Source organism: Peromyscus eremicus, chromosome X (genome assembly GCF_949786415.1).
Source record: "Peromyscus eremicus chromosome X, PerEre_H2_v1, whole genome shotgun sequence".
Lineage (NCBI taxonomy): Eukaryota > Metazoa > Chordata > Mammalia > Rodentia > Cricetidae > Peromyscus > Peromyscus eremicus.
In genome coordinates, this window is record NC_081439.1 from 16,669,751 (window position 1) to 16,693,836 (window position 24,086).

A 24,086-nucleotide genomic window follows, 5' to 3' on the forward strand; every position below is an offset into this window, starting at 1 on the left:
AGTCCGATCACATCAGGAAGCAAGAAATAGGGAGAAGGGGCTTCGTGACCCCTCTCCCTTTCCTTTTAAGAGATCACGTACGTGGCAAGAAACACTGCCTCCTTTCGGTCCTGTAGCCCAAGGTGGAGCAAATATCACTACAGTTTAATGGAACAGAGTTCATCCTAGCTAGGAAGGTGGCAGGCATCTCCACCATGGTAGGGGCTCATGACAGCTGTATACTACATTTTTGAGAATCCAGGAGTCTATGCTAAGCTATAATAACGTTCAAGGCTCAACCCTAATGACCTACTTCTATAAGTTCTACAACCTTCCAAAATCAGTGCCACTAGCTGCTTACCAAGTGTTCAAACACAAGCCTGTGGGGGAACATTTCACATCCAAACTGTAACATGTAAGTTCAGTGTTAAAAGTTAACCTTGTCTTGGGAATACTGACTATAAATGTATGAGAATGCACATTTTTGTTGAATGAATGGATGATGTGGGTGGGACTCAGTGATATAGCCTACTATGTACTATAAAGACTAAGGTGGACAGAGTAACCCATGAGTTTCTAAAATGGTCAAAAGGAGGCAGGAGAGATGGCTTAACAGTTAAGATTAGTTCTTGCATAGGACCCAGGTTTTGATTCCCAGCACCCACATGGCAGCTCACAACTGTCTGTAGCTCCTGTTCCAAGGGACCTGACACCCTCACACAGACATACATGCAGGCAAAATACCAATGCACATGAAATAAAAAAAAATTTTTAAAAAAGTAATGGTCAAAAATAATATAAAAAGAAATTAGTTTCTTTTAGCCCAACTTTTAAATTTTAATAATCAAAAGATTACCTTGGTCTTATCCTGTTGTTTTTGTTTTGTTTTCCTAAAGAAACAACCAGAACAAATAAGTAAAGAGAAAGTGAGTTTGGACAAGAAATAGAATTAATGAACTAAAGGTCTAGTTCCAGCTCTTTCAAGTGGGGATGGGTAAATAGTCTTGATAATTAAATAGATGCGCTGCCCAAGGAAGTCCATGACCATTAAGATAATCAACAAATAAAGCTTTGATAATTTCCAAACGCAGTTACATACTGCTTTTAAATTTGGCCAATTAATTACTTCAATATGTTGGTGAATGTTTAAAAAAACACAAAAGTCACTCAGGTTACTCACAAACTTTAATAGTTTTATTTTGCATAATTACACACAGTTGTCGATAGCTTTAGCGTCTCAATGGAAATACTTTTTTGTTCTACATATGTATTATAACATTTCTACCTTGAAATCCTTCCTTATGTAGAGACACAGATAAAATTTTGAGCTGTAATTTACAGTTTTTACTTTTATTGCACTTTCTGTTGAGCTGTTCCTTGAATTACATATTGTAAGAGAGCTTAACTATGTATTTTTGTGTATTGTGGCTCAATAACTTGTTAGGTTTAATGTTGACATACATTATTAAACATTTTTAGCTTTTAGTGCCAAATGTCTGATGAGTAGAACTTTCTCCTTTTTTGTTCCTTTAGCATTTGACAACTTTATTGGCTTCCTCTGATATGCAAGTGGTGCTGGCAGTCCTTAACCTTCTATATGTATTTAGCAAAAGATCAAACTACATCACACGTCTTGGATCTGACAAGAGGACCCCACTACTGACAAGGCTGCAGCATTTGGCAGAGGTGAGTCTTGGGTGAAGACTGGAAAAACAAAGATCAGAGCATATCATTTCTTTAAATAGGCATTTCTTGCTTTGTGAAAGTGGATTCAAATCGTTTAGTTAACTTTCTGGCTTAATTGAGTATAAGTATTTGGGACAGTGTAATAATAAAGTTTCAAAAAGTAGGAGTATTCTCAAGTATTAAGTAATTTTGAAGCCTTTTATTAATCTCTGCTCATGAAACAAAATCCTTTGCTCAAAACTGACATATTAAAGAGCTACATGCTAAAAACACAAATCTTTGGCGAAAGATATAGTTAAGTTAGTAGAGTGCTTGCTTAACATGCATAAACTGGGTGTGGTGTTGTATATCTATAATCCCAGCACTCCCGAGGATCAGAAATTGAAGGTAAATCCTTGCCTACATAGCAGTTTCAAGACCATTTTAGGATATACAAGGCTCTGCCTCAAAGAAAGAACAAAAACCACAAATCTAAAATCATTGAAGAATAGTGTAACTGTATAGCCGCCATATAATGGTGCACCCCTGTAAGTCCAGCACTTGGGCAACAGAAGCAGGAGGATACTTGGTTGTTGGTAAGCCTGAATTGTACAGCAAAACTCCATTTCACAGAGAAGTGGAAAGAAGTGGAAAGGCTGTTTCCATAGAGGAATAAACCAATTCTTTTTACTGTATAATGTGAAAATTTTAAATACTGTCAAATTATGCCATCTGTGGTTGCCTGTTTTCTTGCTATTTGGGTAATTTTGCTTTTTTTTCCTATCATAAACATTTGTCATAGTAAATACTGTTTGTTCATGAATATTTGGGCCATAGTTGCTTTAAAAAAATTTTTTTTTTTGAGACAGGGTTTCTCTATGTAACTGGAGCCTGTCCTGGAACTCAATCTGTATACTAGCCTGGCCTCACACTCACAGAGATCCTCCTGCCTCTGCACCCACCTCCCAAGTGCTGGGATTTAAGGCGTGTACCACCACCCCCTTGCTAAAAATAGTTTTTAATGAATATTGGACCTATTGCTATTCTTACTTAGCTTAATTCTTTCTTCACTGGTAACCCCTATATGTAAAAGTGTACTTTAAGTTAGCTCTTTTCTGTAGAAGCTCTTTCTTTGGGTTGGGTTGACTACGGTTATTTAAGATAAGAATGTTGAGATACCTAAATTTTAATATATATTTTAATTTGTGGGATTATACATTCATTTTAATCAAATCAAATAACTTCATACTTTTCCATGGGATTTTTTTTGTTGGTTAAGAGTACTGTTTAACTACCATGTACTTGTGAATTTTTTTAAAAAATGTTTAATTTATGTATATGCGTGATCTGTCTTCATGAACACCAGAAGAGGGAATCAGATCCCATTATTTATTGATGATTGTGAGCCACCATATGGTTGCTGGGAGTTGAACTCAGGACCTCTGGAAGAGTAGCCAATGCTGAGCCATTTCTCTAGCTCCACTTGTGAATTTTTCAGATTACCTTTTGTGATGGATTTCTGATTTACAACCCCCCCCCCCCCAATGTAATGACATTTTCATTGGCAGAGATTTGGTTTAAATATATTAAGGGTTGTTTTGCTAAGGTCTGTGGGGAGGAGTCTCTCTCTCTCTCTCTCTCACCCCCCCCCCCTTCCCTGTCTTTCTCTTCATCTTATTTTTTTTAAGAAATAGTCCTATCCTGGAACTCACTTTGTAGACCAGGCTGGCCTTGAACTCACAGAGATCCACATGCCTCTGCCTCTCAAGTGCTGAAATTAGAGGCTTGTGCCACCACCGCCCAGCTGGGAGTTTTCAATATATGTGTTCTATTCTATTATGTAGAATATATATTATATTTTTTCATAAAAAAGTTGTCTTCTGACCTCCACATACACACCATGCACGTGCTCACACAAACCCATCAAATAAATAAATAAATAAATGTAATTAAAAATATATATTATTCTATTCTATTTCAATGTATATGTTCTGTATGTCTATTAGGTCTAGTTGATTTGGCATTGTTTATGTTTTCAGTTTCCTTGTTTTTCTTTTTGCTAGTTACTGATATTTGCCCTGGGAGTTAGAATTGATATCTTAATTTTCAAAATTGTACTTTAATACCAGCTCTTTTTTTTGTTTTGTTTTGTTTTGTTGTTGGTTGTGGTTCTGGAGATTAAATATGTATACCATGCAAGCCTCAACCACTGAGCTACATTGTGAGCCTCTCAATTTCTTTTTATTTTTTTTTTTTATTTTTTATTTTTTTTTTTGTTTTTTCGAGACAGGGTTTGTCTGTGTAGCTTTGCGCCTTTCCTGGGACTCACTTGGTAGTCCAGGCTGGCCTCGAACTCACAGAGATCCACCTGGCTCTGCCTTCCGAGTGCTGGGATTAAAGGCGTGCGCCACCACTGCCCGGCCTCAATTTCTTTTTAATAGTATGCAGAAACTTTGATCTTATTTCTCTGTGCCTTCTTACGTTTTATTGCTGTCCCCTTTACAAAGTACCATTTTTATACATAGTATGTACATCAACATAGATGTATAATTTTTGGCTTATGTAGTTAACCTTTTGAAGGCATCAAAGTTAGCTTTTGAACATCAAAATTAGAGAACACTGGGGAGATGGCTCACTGGAAAGTTCTTGCCATACAAGCACAAGAACCTGAATTGACTCTCTAGAACCCACATAAAAATGCCAGGAAGCATTGGCTGGGTTTATAATCCTAGCACTGGGGATATAGAGACAGGTGGGAGGGCTTGGGGATTTAGTTTATCTCAGTGTTAGAGGGCTTGCCTAGCAAGCGCAAGGCCCTGGGTTCGGTCCTCAGCTCTGAAAAAAAAAAAAAAGAGAGAGAGACAGGTGGATCGTCAGAGCTCACTGGACAGTTAGCCAGATTTTACTTGGTTAGTTCCAGACCAGTGAAAGAGATGTTGTCTTATAGAAAACCAGGTAGATAGCACCTGGGGAACAATACCTACCTTTGACTTCTGGCCTCTACGGGTATGTTAACCAGAACTGTATGCCTTGTCCCAGTAGGGTGGGGACTACTTATTGCATTTATCATTCAGTGTTTTCAACAAGTTCCTGCCCTTAGGAAAGTTCCAAATTAAGCAAATTAGCAGCAAGCCCTGAAATTTTAGCTGGTCTTTCAGAGACCAAAGCAATCAATCACTTATTGCGTGAAGATTCATTGTCCTTACTCCAGATATGTGGACTATAGTTTACAGCTGCTGCATACAGGATAGGGTCGGGTAAGCTAAATATCCATTGATCCCGAACTGTTTGTTAATGCATTCATACCTTTTGTTCTTTTTTTGTTTCCTGCTTTGCCATTTTCATTATTTTCACTGTTATGAAAATAGTTATTAATAGCCAGTTGAGGATAAGTAAAAATGTTTTAAGTAGTCTTTCTTTGTGTGTGTCTTTTTATTGCTGTGATAAAACACCATAACCAAGGCACCTTGTAAAAGAGACTTTATTTGGGTGCTCATGGTTCTAGAGGGTTAGAGTGCATGACCATCGTGGCCGAAAGCATGGCAGTAGACAGGCATGGTGTTGGAGAAGATACATCTTGATCTATAAGCACTAGGCAGAGAGAGAGAGTTAAGATTGACATGGGCTTTTGAAACCTCAAAGCCTACCCCTAGTGACACCTCCTCCAACAGGGCTACACCTCCTAATCCTTACCAAGTGTTGAAAGGTATAGGGGCCATTCTCATTCAAACCACCACATTCTACTCCCTGGCCTCCTTAGGCTCATGGCATTTAGTACAACTAAAAAAGTCCAGTGACTCAACGTAATCTCTTATTTGTTGCCCCCGATAAAGTTAAAATCATAAAACAAATGGCATTCTTCTAGCAAACAATGGCATAGACTCCGTAGGGGAAACCTTCCTTGCCTTGGAGGAGGTGGGAATCGGTGGATTTGGGGGAAAGCTGGGAGGTGGGAGGAGGGAGGACAGGGGAATCCATGGCTGATATGTAAAATTAAATTATTTATAAAAGAAAAAGACAGAATATTAGGCATTCCAGATTCAAACATCCCCTTGAGGGCCAGAAATACAGCTCAGTAGGTGCTTCCTGCCAAGGCTAAAACCCAGAGTTTTATTCTCAGGACCCATGTGGTGGGAGAGAACTGACCCCAGAAAGTTGTCTTCTGTCTGACCTCCACATACACACCATGCATGTGCACACACAAATCCATCAAAAACAAACAAACAAACAAACAAATGTAATTTTCTAAAAGGGAGGAAGGGGATATATTGAGGAAACACTGGACTGAAGCAAGGTAGAAGCCCATTAGGACAAACTCCCAAATCCTGTAACAACGTGCTTTGTGTCAAAGAATGCTCTGCCTTGCCACCTTTGCTTATTGCAAACATACTTCTTTCTTTTGGTCTGGTTCCACTCCCTGTATGCAGCTTTCCCTGGCAGACATTCCACAGCTCCCTGCAGTGCCTTCTCCTAGACTCCATGCAGGGAGGGACTCCTCTGCCACAAGGCTGGCATCAGGAACTTTATTTAGCAATGTAGAAAGATTCTACAACCGTATTTCTCCTGAATCCTTCATGACCTTAAAGTCAGAACTTACATAGTTTGTGCTGCCAAGTTTGGCTGCCTGCTTGGGAGGATGGAGCCTGACCCATATTAAATTACATTTGCGTAAGATTTGATTTGTTGTTGCTTTTAGGAGCAGAAAATTCTTTAGGTCTTTTCCTTTCACAAATTGCAGGATTAGGTGGATCTGGGTTCTTAGCCCAAGAGTACCACTTTCTCTATTCCGTTTTGCATCTGGCCTTTCCTTATCTCTTTCAGCACAAGTCTTGGCTCCAACATTAAATTTCCTGGTGCTTTTTTTTTAACTTCTTCATATTGTACGTTTTACATTTCTTTTTGCCTACTTGGTCTTTTCCATTGTAGGCCTGCATAAAAGTGATTGTTACAACCCCACAACAGAATCAATATTAGGATGTCTTAAAATTTTCTGTGTATGAAATTAGTTCAGGACTTTAAAGTTTAGCTTCAGGGAGGTTCTTAGGACAGGGACAAAAGGCAGCCAGCCACATTCTTCACCAAAATATCGTAAGAATGGTCTTTAGTCTAGTTCCTAATATTGTTCTTTGTAACCTCTTGAGCTACGTCTCCATAGTCTACCTTGTTCTCAGCTCTACTATCTTCCAAGCTCCTGCTAGGAAAGGCAGATAAGCCTTGCTTACAGTGTTCAACCACTTTGCTAGTCCAAAGTCCTAGAGTCTTCCACATTTTTCCAAATAACAGTGTGGTCAGTCTTGTCACAGCAATAGCCTACTTCCTGGTACCAACTTCTGTCAGTAACTTTTCAGTTGTTGTTATAGATAGTATGGCCAAAACAACTTATAAAAGAAAGCATCTAATTCCATATGGTTACAGTTTGTGACCAGCATGGTGAGCATGGCATCAAGTGGGCAGACATGGTGTTGGAGCAGTGGCTGAGAGCTTATATCTTGACTCACAATAAGGAGGCAGAGAGCACTAACTAGGAATGGTGTGGGCTTTTAAAACTTTAAAGCCCATCCCTAGTGACACACCACCTCCCTCAACACCTCCTAATCCTTTCTAGACAATTACATCAACTGGGGACCAAGTATTCAACCATATGCACCTATGGTGGCTATTCTCATTTAAACCATCACAATATGGTGTTCACTAAAGAACTAAGGTATAATACCCTAAAAATATCCATTATGTGTTAAGAAAATAGTCCTTTGTTTTCAAAATTGCTACCATCATTTGGAGAAATAATAAAACATAACCCCCATTTTCTGTATTCCATGCTTATGAGTTAATAAAGACTTCTAAGAAGCTTATTTCTCTAGTATTAGGTAGGTTTTGTTTTGTTCACCAGTAGTGTTCTGTAATGGATATCTCTGTGAATGGCAGCTTCAGTGATATATACTGTTTTATGTATTTACTGGAGAGATAGTGATATGTTTATATTTCTAAAGAAGGATTTCTAAAAAATGAGATTATAGAGAGAGCACCATGTTGTAGCCTTTCCTGGTAGAACACCAGATCAGTAGTGATTGGGACCCACATTGTATTTGTGAGAATTAAGTGAAGGCATTTGTATTTGAGCTGGGCAAGGCATGACTTACCTTAAGGCAAGTAGCTTATTAAAACTCACGTTGTAGCTAAGATGACTAGCAGTTATTTAAACTTAAAAATGTGCTGTTCTTGCCAGGTGTGGTGGAATGTATCCTTTAATGCCTGGAGGCAGAGTCAAGTGTACCTCTGAGTTCAAGGCCAGCCTGGTCTATATAGCAAGTTTTAGGCCATTCAGAGATGTACAGTTAGACCTTGCTCTTACTGTTAAAATTTTTGATATTTCAAAGGCCCGAGAAGATGCTGTAGTCTGGTCCAAAAGCAAAATTATATGGCTAGAATGTAGGGTTTGGAAGATAATAGTAATTGTGCTACTCATTGCCACAGGCACTTGTTTGAAAACTTTTATACTTTGGTAGCAAAGTGTCTTAGTCATTGTTTTATTGCTGTGATAAAACACCATGACCATGACTATTCTTATAAAGGAAAGCACATAGTTTGGGCTTCCTTTCAGGTTCAGAGGTTTTGTTCATTGTCAGCCACAGTGGGAAGCATGGCAGCACGCATGCAGACATGGTGCTGGAGAAGGAGCTTGAGAGTTGTACATCTGAACCTGAAGGCAGCAGGAAGAGAGAAAACACTGGGCCCGGCTTGGGCATTTCAAAACCCAAAGCGGTGACACACTTCTTCAACAAGGCCACACCTACTCTAAGGCTACACCTCCTGATGTTATTCCCAAGGCATTCAAATATATGAGTCTATGGGGGCCATTCTTAATCAAACTAATACACAAAGTATATATACTCTTATACCATGTAATTTGGCTCATGTCAAGAAAAAGTGTTGTCCACGCTGGTGAAAAAGGCCAACTCTGACTGAATGAATGTCAGCAAGCATGAATTCAGACATGTGGAATGCAGTAGCTGGCAGTGCTGCTTTGTACTCTTACCTTGAGCACCCTCGCAGAACCATAAAATAGATTTCATCAACGAACCATCAGACACACCACTTTGCTTTGAGTCTCAAAGTCTTGCTTTTATTTGTTTTTATCTTTTATGTGAATGAGTGGTTTCTCATTAAACACTTTATAAACATAAGCCTAAGACCATAAGCATTGTGTTAACATTGTGGTTTTTTTTTTCCTTTACTAAGAGCTGGGGTGGAAAAGAGAATGGCTTTGGACTTGCAGAATGTTGCAGAGACTTGAATATGTTGGTGAGTAACTATTTGGGATATGATATTGTCTTTTTTTTCTGGTTAGATTTTTTTTTTTGAGCCAGGGTTTCTCTGTGTAGCTTTGGAGCCTGTCCTGGAACTCAATCTTTAGACCAGGCTGGCCTCAAACTCAGAGATCCACCTCCCTCTGCCTCTCAAGTGCTGGGATTATAGGCGTTTGCCACCACTGCTCGGCATGATATTGTCTCTTTCTAAGCTTTACATAACAATGAATGTGTGGTATATAAAATGTGTGGTATATATAATTGACAGACATCAGGACTTTTGTTGAACCTGTGGAAAAAATACATAATGGCTTTAGGAAACTTCAGCTCTTGATGTGCTGATTATAAAGATTCTCAGAGAGAGTAGCATGTGTTCATTTATCCAGTTCTGAAATAAATTGAGTTTGTTGAATCAAAATGAAAATTTTTTTTTCTTTCTTTTTTATTTTAATCTTGGAAAGTGAAGCTGGGAATAGTAGTGCACATCTGTAATCTCAGTATTTGGGATATGGCGGGAGGAAGATCACCAGTTGAAGACCAGCTTTGACTACATGATAACCTGTCTAAACATTGAAAACAAAACAAAGGAAAAAAAAACAGAAAGTGCATTTACTTGTGTTCTCACACGGGTATATCAGAACTTTGAGAAGTGTTCAGGAATAGTTGATTGGAAGCAATTCTTTTAGGATTACTTAGAACTTCATACAGGGGGCTTGAGGGATGGCGGATCAAGAGCAGTTGACCTATATTTGATTCCTAGCATCCACATAGAAACTCAAAACCATCAGTAACTCCAGTTACAGGGCATCTGATACCCTTTTCTGGCCTCTACAGGCACCAGGCACTCATACGACACAATAGATATACATGCAGGCAAAACACTCAAACAGATAAATTTTAAATATTTAAAAAAAAAAAAAAAGAACTCTTGAGTGTGCTTTCATGTTTCCTCTTAAATTTCACCCATGATCTGGTTATAGATTTAGGCTATCACCCTTTTCTGCTTTGCTATGTTTCAAGTAGCGCTATCTATCTGTAAGGCACGTTTGGATCCTAGTTTCTCATGTTTAACACAAGAGGATATCATCAAATTTAACTAATTTATCTTCTGGAAAACTTTATCCCTTACTTAGTAGTATGGCTCTTTTTCTAGTCACAGAAATCTCATATTTAGAGCAGGTTACTTTCCTACCTTAGCTGATAGCTGTTCTTCAGTGAACAATTGTGAATGGATGTTGGTAATATGGGAAGCATATCTTGTATGTTCTGAGAATGTACTATTTTAAAGAGTAGTAGGTTAATTCTGAACCTTATGTACATTAAGAATTTCTAGGTTGTGTGGTGTCTGTTAGTTACCTGTTTTAGCCCTTGCCTACATTAAGTTTGAAATTTAGCATGTCAAGAGATTTTGAAAATTTTGTACTTTTTGTAGTATATACATATGTTGAACCTAATTTTATAAAGGTATACAGTGATAACATCATTGTGTTTTCTTTAAAGGGAGTGTGTTTTTGTTTGTTTATTTTTAAAGACAGGGTTTGTGTGTGTGTGTGTGTGTGTGTGTGTGTGTGTGTGTGTGTGTGTGTGTGTGTAACCCTGGCTGTCCTGGATCTTGCTCTGTAGACCAGACTGGCCTCAAACTCACAAAGATCTGCCTGCTTCTGCCTCCCCAATGCTGAGATTAAAGTTTTACACCATCACTGCCTGGCCAAGGGAATGTTTTAGTGGATCAGTGTTCTACTATCGAAATTTCATCTGTCATGTTACTTTTGTAGAATTATAGAAGATGTGCTTTGAGGGCGTAGTTTATTTGGTTTGGTGTAGTCCTATGTAGAAAAAAATGAAATGTGTTCTAGAATGGTATAGAAAGGAATATTTGAAATAATAGAAAAAGTGCCCATGAGGAGGTTGGTAATAAGTTTTCACAAGAATGCCCTATACCAATTCTTTAGCTGGTACCTAGATTTTGACCCTGATACTTTTTTTCCATTCTTTCTTAAGGCCTTTATTAAGTCATTATTACTTGGCATACTTAACCCTACCATGAGAATAACTGTAGTCAAAATTGATACATTAATAGAGTAACAAGTAACCTGGAAGTAAAACAGATTTTGGTATTTTTGAACTCGAGTCTTCCCATTCATTTCTTTTCGAACAAATGTCGTCTGAACCTTGGTCCGGGCAAGGGACTAAAGACATCATTGATGTGGAATATACTGCTGCCACAGTGTGGTGTTTAAATGGCTAACTCTTTGAGGAAGAGAAGGCAGTGGAGGTGTCTATGTTGTCTAAAATCAATTCAAGCTCAATGCCTGATTCTTCTCTTTGATACACAGAAATATCCACCAAGCGCAACCACACTACACTTTGAATTCTATGCAGACCCTGGAGCTGAGGTCAAAATTGAGAAGAGGGTGAGTCTGTTTGGTTGTTGTTTATAGAATCTCTTAGTTTAAATGGGGGAATGTTTTGACCTATATCACTGTCCTATGAAGCTAAATGTAACTAAGAAGCTTTTCATGAATAAGCTAATTATATGCCTACCTCTCACCTACATGATTAGGTTTTGTGTTGGAACCTTCCAAAAGATAGAGTCCCTTTTATTGGGCACTACCATACTTGTGTATTTTGCTCATAGTCTCAGATAGTTGTGTTTTAGCTTTCTATATTTATGCCTGCCTACAAGAAGCTCGTATGTTGCCTGTAAAGTCTTGCTTAAATGATGTGGTTGTTCCGTATTCCTAGGTGAGATTTAAGATTCTTTTTGGTTTAGAAATTCACTAATGAATCAGATCTTTCACTTATAAGATTAAATAATAATTTTTTTATATTAAAGTTGTTTTTAAAATATGAGAATTTTTTTTGGTTTTTTGAGAAATAATTCTTACAGATTCAATCTTTGGTATGAATATTGAGATTGTGGAGACTTTTAGAAAAGGATTAAAAAGGAACACAATATAAACAGTAGTGGTTTCGATGAAACTACCAAAGACTCTTACATGTGGAAAGTAGATGCTTTGGATGGTTTGAAATTACTTTGATTTTTTAAGAGGTTGGCTTAAATGTAGGATGGCATTTTGTTCTCAGGTGACTCTTAAAGTGTATTTCGTGACCCCTAACGGCTCTTTTAACTTTTTACTTTCAGACAACTAGTAATACACTACATTATATTCACATAGAACAACTTGACAAGGTAAGAGGATTCTTTGACAACTGGTGGTTAGTTTTTGGTTGACATTTTGTTCCTAACAATTTTTTTTTCTAATACAGATTTCAGAAAGCCCTTCTGAAATAATGGAATCTCTTACCAAAATGTACAGCATTCCCAAGGATAAGCAGGTACGATATGTCTGAAAAAACACCCCCAGCATATGGTGGTTTTTGAAATATATTAATGATATGTGTTGGGGAAGAAGAAGATATAGCAAAATTGATGTACGTCTGAGTCCAGCCTGGCAAATAAGCTACCTAGTTGTTTGTTTCCTCTCCTGTGCTTAACACTAAGTTTCAAGCACCTTATGAGAGTTTGGAAACATGACTTGCAGGCTAACTCAAGTGATAATTTAATTGTGGTGATAGCTTTCTGAATTTTGGATACATTTAGGAGAACTTGTGTTATATTTTGTTCTTTTTGGCAGTTGTCAGATATTTTTTTTTAAATTAGAATTTCTACTAGATTATTGTCTATCAGTATAGTGATAGTTCTTGGCTTACCTTGAAATATTACGATACTGGGTGTCCCTGTTTTGTCATTCTTGGTTTGTCAACTAATCTCATTATATGTAATATTAGTTCAGTTTGATATCCTAGCAAATAGCAACAAGCAGCCTAAAAGGTAAGAGCTCCCACCCCAGAAACAACAAAAAACTCTTTGAAATGATTTTCTAATATAAGTTCTATATTTCTACAGATGCTGTTATTCACTCATATAAGGCTGGCCCACGGCTTTTCTAATCACAGGAAGCGATTACAAGCTGTTCAGGCCAGACTGCATGCAATATCTATATTAGGTAAGGAAACACTAATTAACCGATCCTAATTAGGCAGTTTGAACTTGATTTCTAATGAACTTCATCTTTCATCTGTCTTTATTGTTATGAGGCTTTATTATGTCAACCTAAATTATAAAATTACTTGCATTCCTGGTTTTGCTGTAGTCATTTATCATTCTTGAGCTCCTTTGTGTACCAGAAAAACTTACGCCTTTATTGTCGTGTCACATGGCCTTGGTTGTCATCATCTTTTTTTTTTTTTTATTTTTATTTTATTTTTTATTTTTATTTTTTTTTGGTTTTTTGAGACAGAGTTTCTCTGTGTAGCTTTGTGCCTTTCCTGGGACTCACTTAGTAGCCCATGCTGGTCTCGAACTCACAGAGATACGCCTGGCTCTGCCTCCCGAGTGCTGGGATTAAAGGTGTGTGCCACCACCGCCCAGCTTTTTTTTTTTCAAATTAATTAATTAATTTATTTATTTATTTATTTATTTTTTTTTTCATCGTCTTTTTAAAAAAAATGTATACATACAGGCACATCATTGGTCTATACCCTTCCTATTGATAGCTCTCTTCTAATTCTCCCATCCCTTCAGGTGTATAAGTTTGAATTCTTAAAATAATTAAATAGTAAATGCTCTGTCCTTTTACTGCGGTATTGTAGATTGGAAAACAGTTTTTTTTTTTAAACTATGCAGGATTTTATAAGGCCATTTTCATGCAAGCATATAATGTACTTTGAGTGTGTAATTCCCATTATAGCCCACTGCTCTCTTCCTTGGCCAGTTTCATCTCTATCCATTCCCTAGACAGTTTCACTTCTACTATTAGGTCATCAGTACACAAGAATGACAGAAAACGTTACTTGTCAAGAGTTGCATCTACTTTCCTGCAAAATGGTATAACTTCATCTTTATGTGGAAATCACAGTTTTTAGGCTCTCACCACAGTTCTGAAGATTATATAGCCTCACTTGGTATTCTTTCAGTTAACTTCAGTACTTTACATTGGAACAGTATTTATGAGCTATTTTAAGAATTGAAAGAAAGCTTGGAAATCAACCTGTCACATGCTAGGCATGTTATAAGGTGTAAAAGCACAAACACAGCTCCTACTACCTATCTTCATTTGGCTCTTGCTTACCTACTCTTAAAGCTAAGAACCTTGCCCTGAATCCTTTCTCTTGTGTTTGTGGCTATGCCTAATATAACTTCTGGCATATTACCCAGAAATATTTATTAAAAACTTAATGTACGTGCTCACATCTCAGCCAGTTTTCACTTCTGAGTGTATGTCCACTATCACCTCAGTATACAATTTAGCAAAAGTGGATTATGTGCATTTTTTTTTCCGGTTTTTCGAGGCAGGGTTTCTCTGTGTAGTTTTGCGCCTTTCCTGGGACTCACTTGGTAGCCCAGGCTGGCCTCGAACTCACAGAGATCCGCCTGGCTCTGCCTCCCGAGTGCTGGGATTAAAGGCGTGCGCCACCACCGCCCGGCTATGTGCATTTTTGAGACAGGGTCTTACCATATGTTTCTTGGTGTTCTGGAACTCAATGGGTAGAACAGGCTGTCCTTAAACTCACAGAGTTCAATCCTGGGATTTAAGATGTATGCCTTTATGCCTGGCTGTAGTATACACATTCTTAAAACAAAGTTATGATTTAGTCTACTACAGTTTATAAAAATTTTTTATTATAAAAGCATTTATGGTGAAAACAAGTAAAGGAAGAAGCTATAATAAAAGACTATACCTATATCCAAAACATATTTATAGTTCTATCAAGTAGTGATGTTAGAAAAATGAATTCTTTGATAATCCTTTCCTACAAAACTCCCACAAAATTCTTCCTTAAGACAACGGATACTTTTAGTAAGAAAAAAATGAGTAGTCTAGATCTTACCACAATCTGTTATAATTTAGCGATTTTGGCCTTCCATGCTGATAGGAAGGTGTCTTCTTATCCAATGGTGGCTTAATAACTGCATTTCTGCCAAAGTCTTTGCTTCTCTTTTGCAGTCTATTCCAATGCCTTGCAAGAGTCAGCAAACAGTATCTTGTATAATGGGTTGATAGAGGAGTTGGTAGATGTTCTTCAAATAACAGATAAGCAGCTTATGGTAAGTATGTATTAGTAATGTCTACATATCAAGGTCTACTTATCTGCCTCTTTTTCCTGAGGAGTTGAAAAAATGCCCCAGGAAGGAAGCTTAGATCTTTTGCTTCTTTCTCTTTGAATATTAAACTGTGAAATTAATAAATGCCAGATTTTCAGTGTTACTCTCCACAGACATCTGTCTCCTCAAGCATTTTTCAGTAAAACTACTTAAATTTTGATTTTGAGATATTTGCGCCTTAGTTCAGTTATCCATGTAGTTTTGACATTTGTTTGTTTTGTACTCTCATAGGAAATTAAAGCTGCTTCTTTACGAACATTGACATCAATTGTGCATTTGGAGAGAACTCCCAAGCTCAGCAGTATTATTGACTGTACTGGAACTGCCTCCTACCATGGATTTTTGCCTGTCCTTGTGCGGAACTGCATCCAGGCCATGATTGGTAGGTTTAGGTGGTGATTATTTATCCCAGGAACAAGAGGACCTTGACATTTTCATTGTTTTAACAACCTGCTAGCTTAATACATTTTCTATACCTCTCCCTTTTTAGATCCTTCCATGGACCCATACCCCCACCAGTTTGCTACTGCCCTCTTCTCCTTTTTGTACCACCTGGCCAGCTATGATGCTGGTGGCGAAGCATTGGTCTCCTGTGGAATGATGGAAGCCCTACTAAAGGTACTCTATTTTCTTTTTCAATATATTTGTGGGAAAATAGCTAAGAGTACAGGTTTTAAATGTGTGGGGTTTTTTTTTGTTTAAGATTTACAGCGTTTATGACTGCAGGCCAGAAGAGGGCGCCAGATCTCATTACAGATGATTGTGAGCCACCATGTGGTTGTTGGGAATTGAACTCAGGACCTCTGGAAGAACAGACAGTGCTCTTAACCACTGAGTCATCTCTCCAGCTCCTAAATGTTTTATAGTTAGCAGATCGCATAGAAAGCTTATCCTAAAAGAGTTATGCTTAGAGTTTGAGTTCTAGTTACCACATTAACAAAAATGTATATGATTGCTCAGAGGTTAAGAGCACTGCTGCTCTTCCAGAGTTCCTGAGTTCAATATCCCAGCAACCACATGGTGGCTCACAACAATCTGTAATGAGATCTGATGCCTTCTTCTGGCATGCAGTAAGATCACTGTATACAAAATAAATATATCTTAAAAACAAAACAAAACAAAACAAAAAACCAGAAATGTATCTATTGTCAATATTAAGGTATTTTTATAATGCAGCACAATTTGATAGTCCACATGTTAGCATGACATTAAGTATGACACTAATGGGAAAAAAGGGTATTTGTAAAGTTTTGCTTTTATATTAATAGGCTTTGTTTTGTTTTATTTGGTTGGTTAGTTGGTATTTTGAGACAGTGGATCTTGCTTGCATTAAATTTACCAGAAATTTTATTTAATCCTATTAATGAATTGTTCATGTGGCCTCACAGGAGGTCGAATTCCAGTCTTTGAATTTATAGCACTATTATTTGATAAGCACAATGCATCAGGCATGTGTCCTTCTCCCCTTTCATACTATGCTATCTCACAGGGACTCCCATACTTTATTTTTGCAAAGGAATACAGATTTTTTTTTTATAGCTCTCACATTTTAGTAATTGTATTTGCCTCTCTCTTCCTTGTAGGTCATAAAGTTTCTTGGTGATGAACAGGACCAGATAACATTTGTCACCAGAGCTGTCAGAGTGGTTGACCTCATTACCAACCTGGATATGGCAGCTTTTCAATCTCATAGTGGTCTTTCTATCTTCATCTATAGACTTGAGGTATAATTGTCTAAGGATCCTTTTGCATAGACTTCATAGAATTCCAATGAGTGCTGAGTGTAGGAGCTCTCCTAACTACCCTAAGTAACCATCTTATCTCTTTAATGTTTCTAGAAACTGAGTTCACAATCTGATTGATATTCTTTAATTACACTATTTTAATTCCTATAATGTATAGGATTTCTAAAATATTTTCTCCGTGATTATAGCATGAAGTAGATTTGTGCCGAAAAGAATGTCCATTTGTGATCAAGCCAAAGATCCAGAGACCTAGTACCACCCAAGAAGGAGAAGAAATGGAAACTGATATGGATGGTAATTAACAAATTATTAAGTCATATTTTTGTGTATGAGTTTTTTTTTATTATCCTACCCCAATTTTAATTCTTCCTCATAAATTATGAGGTACACTGGTTATTTTCAACATTTTTTTTATATAGGTGATGATTAATTGTTTGAAATAGAACTGGGAGGTAAAGCAGATGGTAGAGTTGCAGTAGACCACTAATGTCACTACAAATCAATCACTTAATAATTGATGTTTCTTTATGTGTTGGTTTATTATATTATTCATACTACAAAAACATAAGTTCCCCAGAGTCAGAATATTGTCTACTGCAGTTCCATATATCCTGGGTATTTAATATATGCTTGATAAATTACATGAAGACTATAAACTTTTAAGTGGGACCTTGAAAAACTGTTTCTGAATACTTTAAGAAAACATAGCATAATTGAAGTGGTTATTGTTTAGGGATCAACTTTTAAGTCATAAGGTCAGAAATCCAAAACTAGATCATCTTAGTTTTCAAGTGTGTTGTGTGTCTTTTTTAACAATCTCAACCCTCTCTCAATATATACTTAATAATAGAATAAAAACTGGTCCCCCAAATAGTTTTCTTAAAATTACAGTAGTCTTGTCTTAATGACCCAGCTTATCATTGCATATATCTATTATTCTTATGATAAAGATATTAGAACAATAAATCATGGTATACTGTTCCTTTTTTCTGACTTTGTTTTCGGGCACATTTATCTGTGCATGTTGTTGTCCCTAGAAACCCTTTTGCCCAGTTTCTGTTTTATTGTGAACAAGCCGACATATAAGTTCACAGGTGAGATCCCAAAGTGTTGAGTAAAATGTGTTATGTATTAACTGCTGATAAGTAATGGTTGACTATCCACTGTAAGCCAGTAATTGTCAAAATTTAATAAACAAAACAGTAAGTGCTTGGTAAAGATTCTGTCAACATCTGAAATGCTTGATTCAGTTAAGCTTGCCAACTGGTGGCCAGGAAACAAGTATTTGAAACTAAGTGCTTGTGTTGTATTCCTAATGAAAGTGTATATTCAGTGCGAAGACGGTTAACACAGTTGTGAGTTTGTGCTTACTTTTTAAGTAGGTACATACATGTATAAAAGTGATTTTTAGAATATATTTCAAAATGTAAACACTGAAAGGGATCTTATTACATTTCATAAATTAAAGAGAATAAGTACTTGCTTTTACACAATTAAAATTATTTTATTCAAGAGTATAAAGGAAATGTTAATGCTCACTTCTAACCCTCCTACATAGGTATTAGTTTGATGTGGCTCCTTCCAGCCTTGTTAATATCCTTTCCATGTTCACATTTACATGTATATAGTTTTTAGAATAGAAAGACACTTTCATTGTTCATTATGTCATAGACATCCTTCCCTATGAGCACTGAGATTAAACTTTCAGTGCTTTTTATATTTGTTAATTAACCTCCTTTAATAGGCTTTACTTACTACTTACCACCTATCAGTAATATACAAAGTTGCATGTTTTGCATCGTTCATCTCACCTTGGTGGAAGAAGTTTTCTCAGAAATCTTTCTTTTCTTAGTACCTTTTATTCTAATTAGTTTCTTTATCATAACTTGTACTTTAGTTGCAGATGTAACTATGGAAAGCAGTCCAGGCTCGTCCATAACTATGGAGCACCGGCTGGAGGTTGAATTAAGGGCATCAAGTTCCAACAGCAGCACTAGCATCCCTGGCCCTGGCCCGGGTCCTGGCCCGGGTCCTGGCCCGGGTCCTGGCCCTGGTCCTGGCCCTGGCCCTGGCCTTGGCCCTGGCCCTGGACCCCGTCCTGGTGCGTAGACACATAGATACACAGTCTTTCACACTGACTTACTTATTAAACTAGTGAAGAAGAGAGCTTTAGGAGGCACTTAATGGTACATTTGAGGTTATCTTATAAGAACATGTCTTGTAACATTTTATTGTTTTCTGGCAGTTCACACATTGAATATCAAAACAGACATTTTGGAGTGCAGATAATATCCAAAAGAGGAACAGAGTGAATTTGGAAGTTGAATCTTTTTTACTTTATAATATGTCCTTTTTTTTTTAACCTTTAGGTCTCTAATTTTAATACTGGTCTTGTGCCATCCTTGATTTAATTTCTACTTTCAAAATACTCTTTCCAATGTCCCAGAGATCTCACTTTAAATGTCTGCTAGTTTTGCTTTAGTGCATATAGATGGTTCTCTTAATACGTGTTTCGTGTGCCTATTTACTGTGATTTAATGGTGAACCCAGTATGATACTTTTACCTTTCTCCTGTGTCAGGAGTCCAGTGTATTCCCCAACGAGCAGCACTTCTCAAGTCCATGTTGAATTTCCTCAAGAAGGCCATTCAAGATCCTGCTTTCTCAGATGGCATACGGCATGGTATTTTGATTATGTATACTGCTTTCAAAGACCACTTGATTATCAAGATTTTTCTTTTTCATGTTTTCCTTTTATAAAGCATACTTAGTAAATTGATAGCTATTTTTTACTTGATACCACATTCTTTAGACATGATGGTTATTTACACTTTTCCCAGCTTTGCCCTCTGTTCACTTCTGTCCTGTTTCTACTTTTTACCCTCATAGTCTCCATATTTCTTTTTTTGGGCCACTGTTTAAGCTTACTGCATGAATAAAATAAAGTGTTGGGAGAGGGGTGTTAGACTTATTTACCATGGTTAACATACTGTGCTACCTACCACCCTTGATCCTCATCTCCCTTACTGATCATAGTTTTTGTACATATTTCTCTTAGTAATGGATGGTTCTTTGCCTACCTCTTTGAAACACATCATCAGCAATGCAGAATACTATGGCCCATCACTTTTCCTCCTAGGTAAGTAGAGTTGATAGTTGGGTCTAGGCTGAATGAACTGGCATACATGTATTATCTTCCACTTGGAGGCAAAAGTCAGCCAGATCTCTGAGTTCAAGGGCAGCCTGCTCTACTTAAGAGCTTTTAGAACTCCTTAAAAGCTGGGAATGTAGCTAAGCACTAAAGTATTTCTGGCACTTTGACAAATCGGTTGGTTCCATTCCACTCCAGCATCACAAAAGCAAATTGGAACTCCACTTAGAATTCTATAAAGGAAGTGGCAGATTCTTTGAACCTAGGGGAATAATAAGCATTTTTACAAACACACAAGAGTTTGGGCAGTCTAGATATTTGTAGCTATTACGACTGTTTTCTTGCATATTTGCTGATGAAACAAATGAGTCTATATATTTCTATCTTGTGACTTGTTTATTGATTACTTAGAAGAATTCTATATCGTTTTGTTATCTGCAAATAATGTCTTCCTTCTTTATTACCTTTATCCTTTTCTTTTCCTCATCTTATTACACAAAGATTTCTGATGCAGTGGTTGGATATAAATGGAAAGGACCTATTTGCTTTGTCCTTTGTGAGTTTAGAAGGGAAAATACTATTTTACCACTAAGCATGATGTTAATCAGAGATTTCATGTTGAAATTTTCTTATCTAGTTAGGAAATTTTTCTTACAGGAATTGCATCAGATTAGGTGAAATTTTCCTCCCAAGGTTAGGTTCAGAGAGTAGGACTGTAAGTAATTCTTGGATATTATAACATCAATTAGCGAGGCAATTCCACATAGTTTATCTGGTAATTAAAAGAGATTTATTTCATGGGTAACTTACAGCCACTAAGGGATCAGCTACAGGATCTGGGAGAGATGCGGTGCAGTCTAGCGTAGTTCTTTGGAGAACTCTGACTTGGTCTGCAGTCCAACGTACAGCCCATGAAGAGCCATGAGAGTAAGCAGTACACATCTCTTAAGGGGTCTGGTCTCGGCCACACCCCAGGGGCAGGTCATAGGCAGGTGTGGCAGTTATTTGCTGCCACACTCTAGGGGTAACGTTTCAGGTCAAAGGTGGAACAGCTACCCACTACAGGATATGATTTTTAAAAATGTGTTACTTAGATGTAAGTTCAGAATGGAACAAGTACATATAGGTAGTAGCTGTTTTGTTTGGTTTAGTTTGGGGGTTGGATGGGTTAGAGTAGAGTGGAGTTGAGGGTGATGGTACAGCACATGCTAGGCAAGTGCCTTACCACTGAGCTATGCCTTTATGTATATTTTTCCTTTTTTTTTAAGAGATGAATTCTCAGTAAATTGTCCAGGTTAGTCTTGAATTCACTCAAGTCCAATCAGTTTTTTACTTGAAATTCTCTTGCCTCTACCTCCTGAGAAGCTAGGATTGCAGTCCTGTGCCACAGGCCTAGCATTCGGGAAAGTTTTAAACAGAATACATAAGATTGAATGAAAGTAAGCGCATTCAGTATTGATTAGAGAACTTTGGTGACACAGGCAGCAAATGAGACTTAGCTCTTTGATTAAATCAAGTATCAGTGGTTGTGCACATTCTATTCCAGTGGTCTTTGGTAGTAGCATAATTTCTTTAAATAAAATTGAGAAAGATCAAAATGGTTGCAGTCAACCCAATGTAATTGTAGCAATTGTTAGCGTAGTTCCCTGCATATAACAGTCTTTCACCTCTAGTAGGAGATGGCTGAAAAAGTCATTGTGGATGTGAGACCATTTTAGTCATGTAATTGACTGTTTTGGTGTGTTGGTTATTTACTGTTTATAGATACCTTTTATCCCATAGCAGTATGAGGTCCCTTTAAGATACAAACTACCTTGTGATGCCAACATAAGAGTTTAATGTCTGTTTTCTAATCAGTCATCATAGCAACTATACTATTTTGTCAGTTGTTGAGGATTTCTGGTATGCTTTTAATTAGTTAGGAGTCTGAGAAAGGTAGGATTCACAAAGGGGAAATTAACGAGGAAGCAACTGGAAGGTCACAATGTCTTATAGTAATTTTATGCTGAAACCCACCAAATAAAGAATTGACATTTCCTATTCTGTTCCCAACCCCAGGTTCTTTGTCTTCACTCTTATATTTACTTTTATTCTCTTTATTGTCTCTCCATTAATCTCCCCAACTCCCTTAAACTTTTCATTGCCTATGTTACCCTTCACATTATTTTCTGTAGCCTGGCTATTGTTGGTGTCGTGATTAATAGACTGTTTAACTTGAAGAGATTGACAATCTTTTTGAATATTTAATTCCAAGAGAACCAGACTGTTGTATAAGTGGTTGCCTATGGCAGGGAACCTGTTATTACTGCTGGACGTTTAGCGTTCTGGTGTATTATAAAGACACTGTCTGTCAAATCAAAGAAAGTAGATATGAGTAGTGATTATGGGATAGTGATGTACAGGAGATGTACAGGACTGGTTGGCAAGAGAAAACCAGAGCTGCCGGTGGCGGTGGCGGTGGCGCACTTCTTTAATCCCATCACTTGGGACGCAGAGGCAGGTGGATCTTGTGAGTTCAAGGCCAGCCTGGGCTACAGAGTGAGTTCCAGGAAAGGCGCCAAAGCTACACAGAGAAACCCTGTCTCGAAAAACCAGAGAGGGAGAGGGAGAGGCAGAGGGAGAGGGAGAGGGGGAGGGAGGGAGGGAGGGAGGGGAGGGAGAAAACCAGAGCTGATTAGACTTTGGAGTTACAATGAGTGATTAGTCAGTATGTTGAACATTCTTGGTAGTACATCATGTAAGTTACAGTCCTAGCCACCAAATCTTGATGTGGCTTTCTGCTTTTGAAACTATTAAAGTGACGGAAGGTCAGTATTCTTGTCTTCATAAAAGGTTGAGAATACTTTTAATTTTTTTGAGATGTGACCTCTTATTTTCGGCTGACCTTAAACTGGCTATAGCATAGGATGATCTTGTGTTTTGTTTTCTGAGACAAGGTTTCTCTGTATAATAGTCCTGGCTGCCCTGAAACTCTTTATTAAACCAGGCTGGCCTTGAACTCACAGAGATCTGCTTGCCTGTGCCATCCAGAGTGCTGAGATTAAAGGCGTGCACTGCCATTGCATGGCGATCTTGTATTTCTAATCCTCAGGAGTCTGCCTCCTTAGTGCTAGGATTACAAGCATGCATCATCACACCCAGTTTATAAATTATATTCAGGTTGGGCTTAGATTCATGCTAGACACTCTACCAACTAAGCTACATCTCTAGTACCTAGAAGCATTTTTCAAGGAAAACTGACCCAAACAAGAAGGGTGACAGAATATATAAGCCAAAAGGAATCTACCAAGATTAGCAATTGAATAGTAGAATCCTGATCTCAGATGGTAAGTCAAATGATGCATAGTCAGGTTACTTGAAGTCAAAGTACTGAACAGTAATTGCTGGAGTAAGTAAGTGTTTATTATTTTAGTGGGTGTCAGTCATACTAGATCTTAAAAGGACCTCTCCTTCAGTATTCTGGAGTAAGGCAAATCTAGAGCTACCATTAAATATCTTGTTACTAGAAACTAATTTTAAGATTTTTTTCCTCTTGGGAAGAACTGTTGTTAGGTGTCTGACCAAGCAACAAACCCGTTTCCCATGAAATTGAACTTTGAGTTAGCAGACCTTTAAATTCTATCATTAAGAAAATATTTGAGGTTAGACCTTTTTTGAGACATACAGAATAGTCTAGGCAGGTGAAGACCCAAATTTTATGTGGATCCCATTCTGTTTTCACTTTTAATCTAAGCTTCAGTACATCATGGATTGCTCCATATCAAAAGGGTGATGGTCTGTTTGGTCTTTAGATGCATTGATGCGAAATCTTCCTTTTGTGGCCAAAAAGGGAGAATTAGAAACTCAAGTTACGTTTTGTTAGGATGTCATGCCACTTAAAGGTTATGAATTCATGGTAACTTAAGGCAGTGAGCAAAATTGAGACTTTTTTAGGAAATCATTGTTCATTTTGGTGTTTTAGCTGAATGTCATTTAGCAGGCCATTATGTTTATATTAGTCCTTCTGCCTTGATAAGAATCCAATGTACAATTCCTTCTTTTACGGCCATGCCCAGACTCAGCTGTGTGCTC

General features: G+C 37.5%; 1 protein-coding gene across 7 annotated transcripts in view; it reads left to right on the forward strand.

Moving 5' to 3' along the window:
* The first annotated feature begins 1,516 nt into the window (after positions 1 to 1,516).
* Huwe1 (HECT, UBA and WWE domain containing E3 ubiquitin protein ligase 1) overlaps positions 1,517 to 24,086 on the forward strand; it is a 101,895-nt gene continuing 79,325 nt past the window's right edge. For all 7 annotated transcript variants that reach the window (XM_059251248.1, XM_059251252.1, XM_059251253.1 and 4 more), the window contains exons 1-14: positions 1,517 to 1,665; positions 8,884 to 8,946; positions 11,288 to 11,365; positions 12,097 to 12,144; positions 12,222 to 12,290; positions 12,862 to 12,961; positions 14,963 to 15,063; positions 15,352 to 15,502; positions 15,611 to 15,738; positions 16,704 to 16,844; positions 17,054 to 17,159; positions 18,763 to 18,966; positions 19,446 to 19,547; positions 19,923 to 20,003. In XM_059251248.1, coding sequence (XP_059107231.1) covers positions 1,543 to 1,665; positions 8,884 to 8,946; positions 11,288 to 11,365; positions 12,097 to 12,144; positions 12,222 to 12,290; positions 12,862 to 12,961; positions 14,963 to 15,063; positions 15,352 to 15,502; positions 15,611 to 15,738; positions 16,704 to 16,844; positions 17,054 to 17,159; positions 18,763 to 18,966; positions 19,446 to 19,547; positions 19,923 to 20,003 — 1,495 coding nt within the window. In that variant the 5' untranslated portion in view covers positions 1,517 to 1,542. The remainder of the gene's footprint in view (positions 1,666 to 8,883; positions 8,947 to 11,287; positions 11,366 to 12,096; positions 12,145 to 12,221; positions 12,291 to 12,861; positions 12,962 to 14,962; positions 15,064 to 15,351; positions 15,503 to 15,610; positions 15,739 to 16,703; positions 16,845 to 17,053; positions 17,160 to 18,762; positions 18,967 to 19,445; positions 19,548 to 19,922; positions 20,004 to 24,086) is intronic.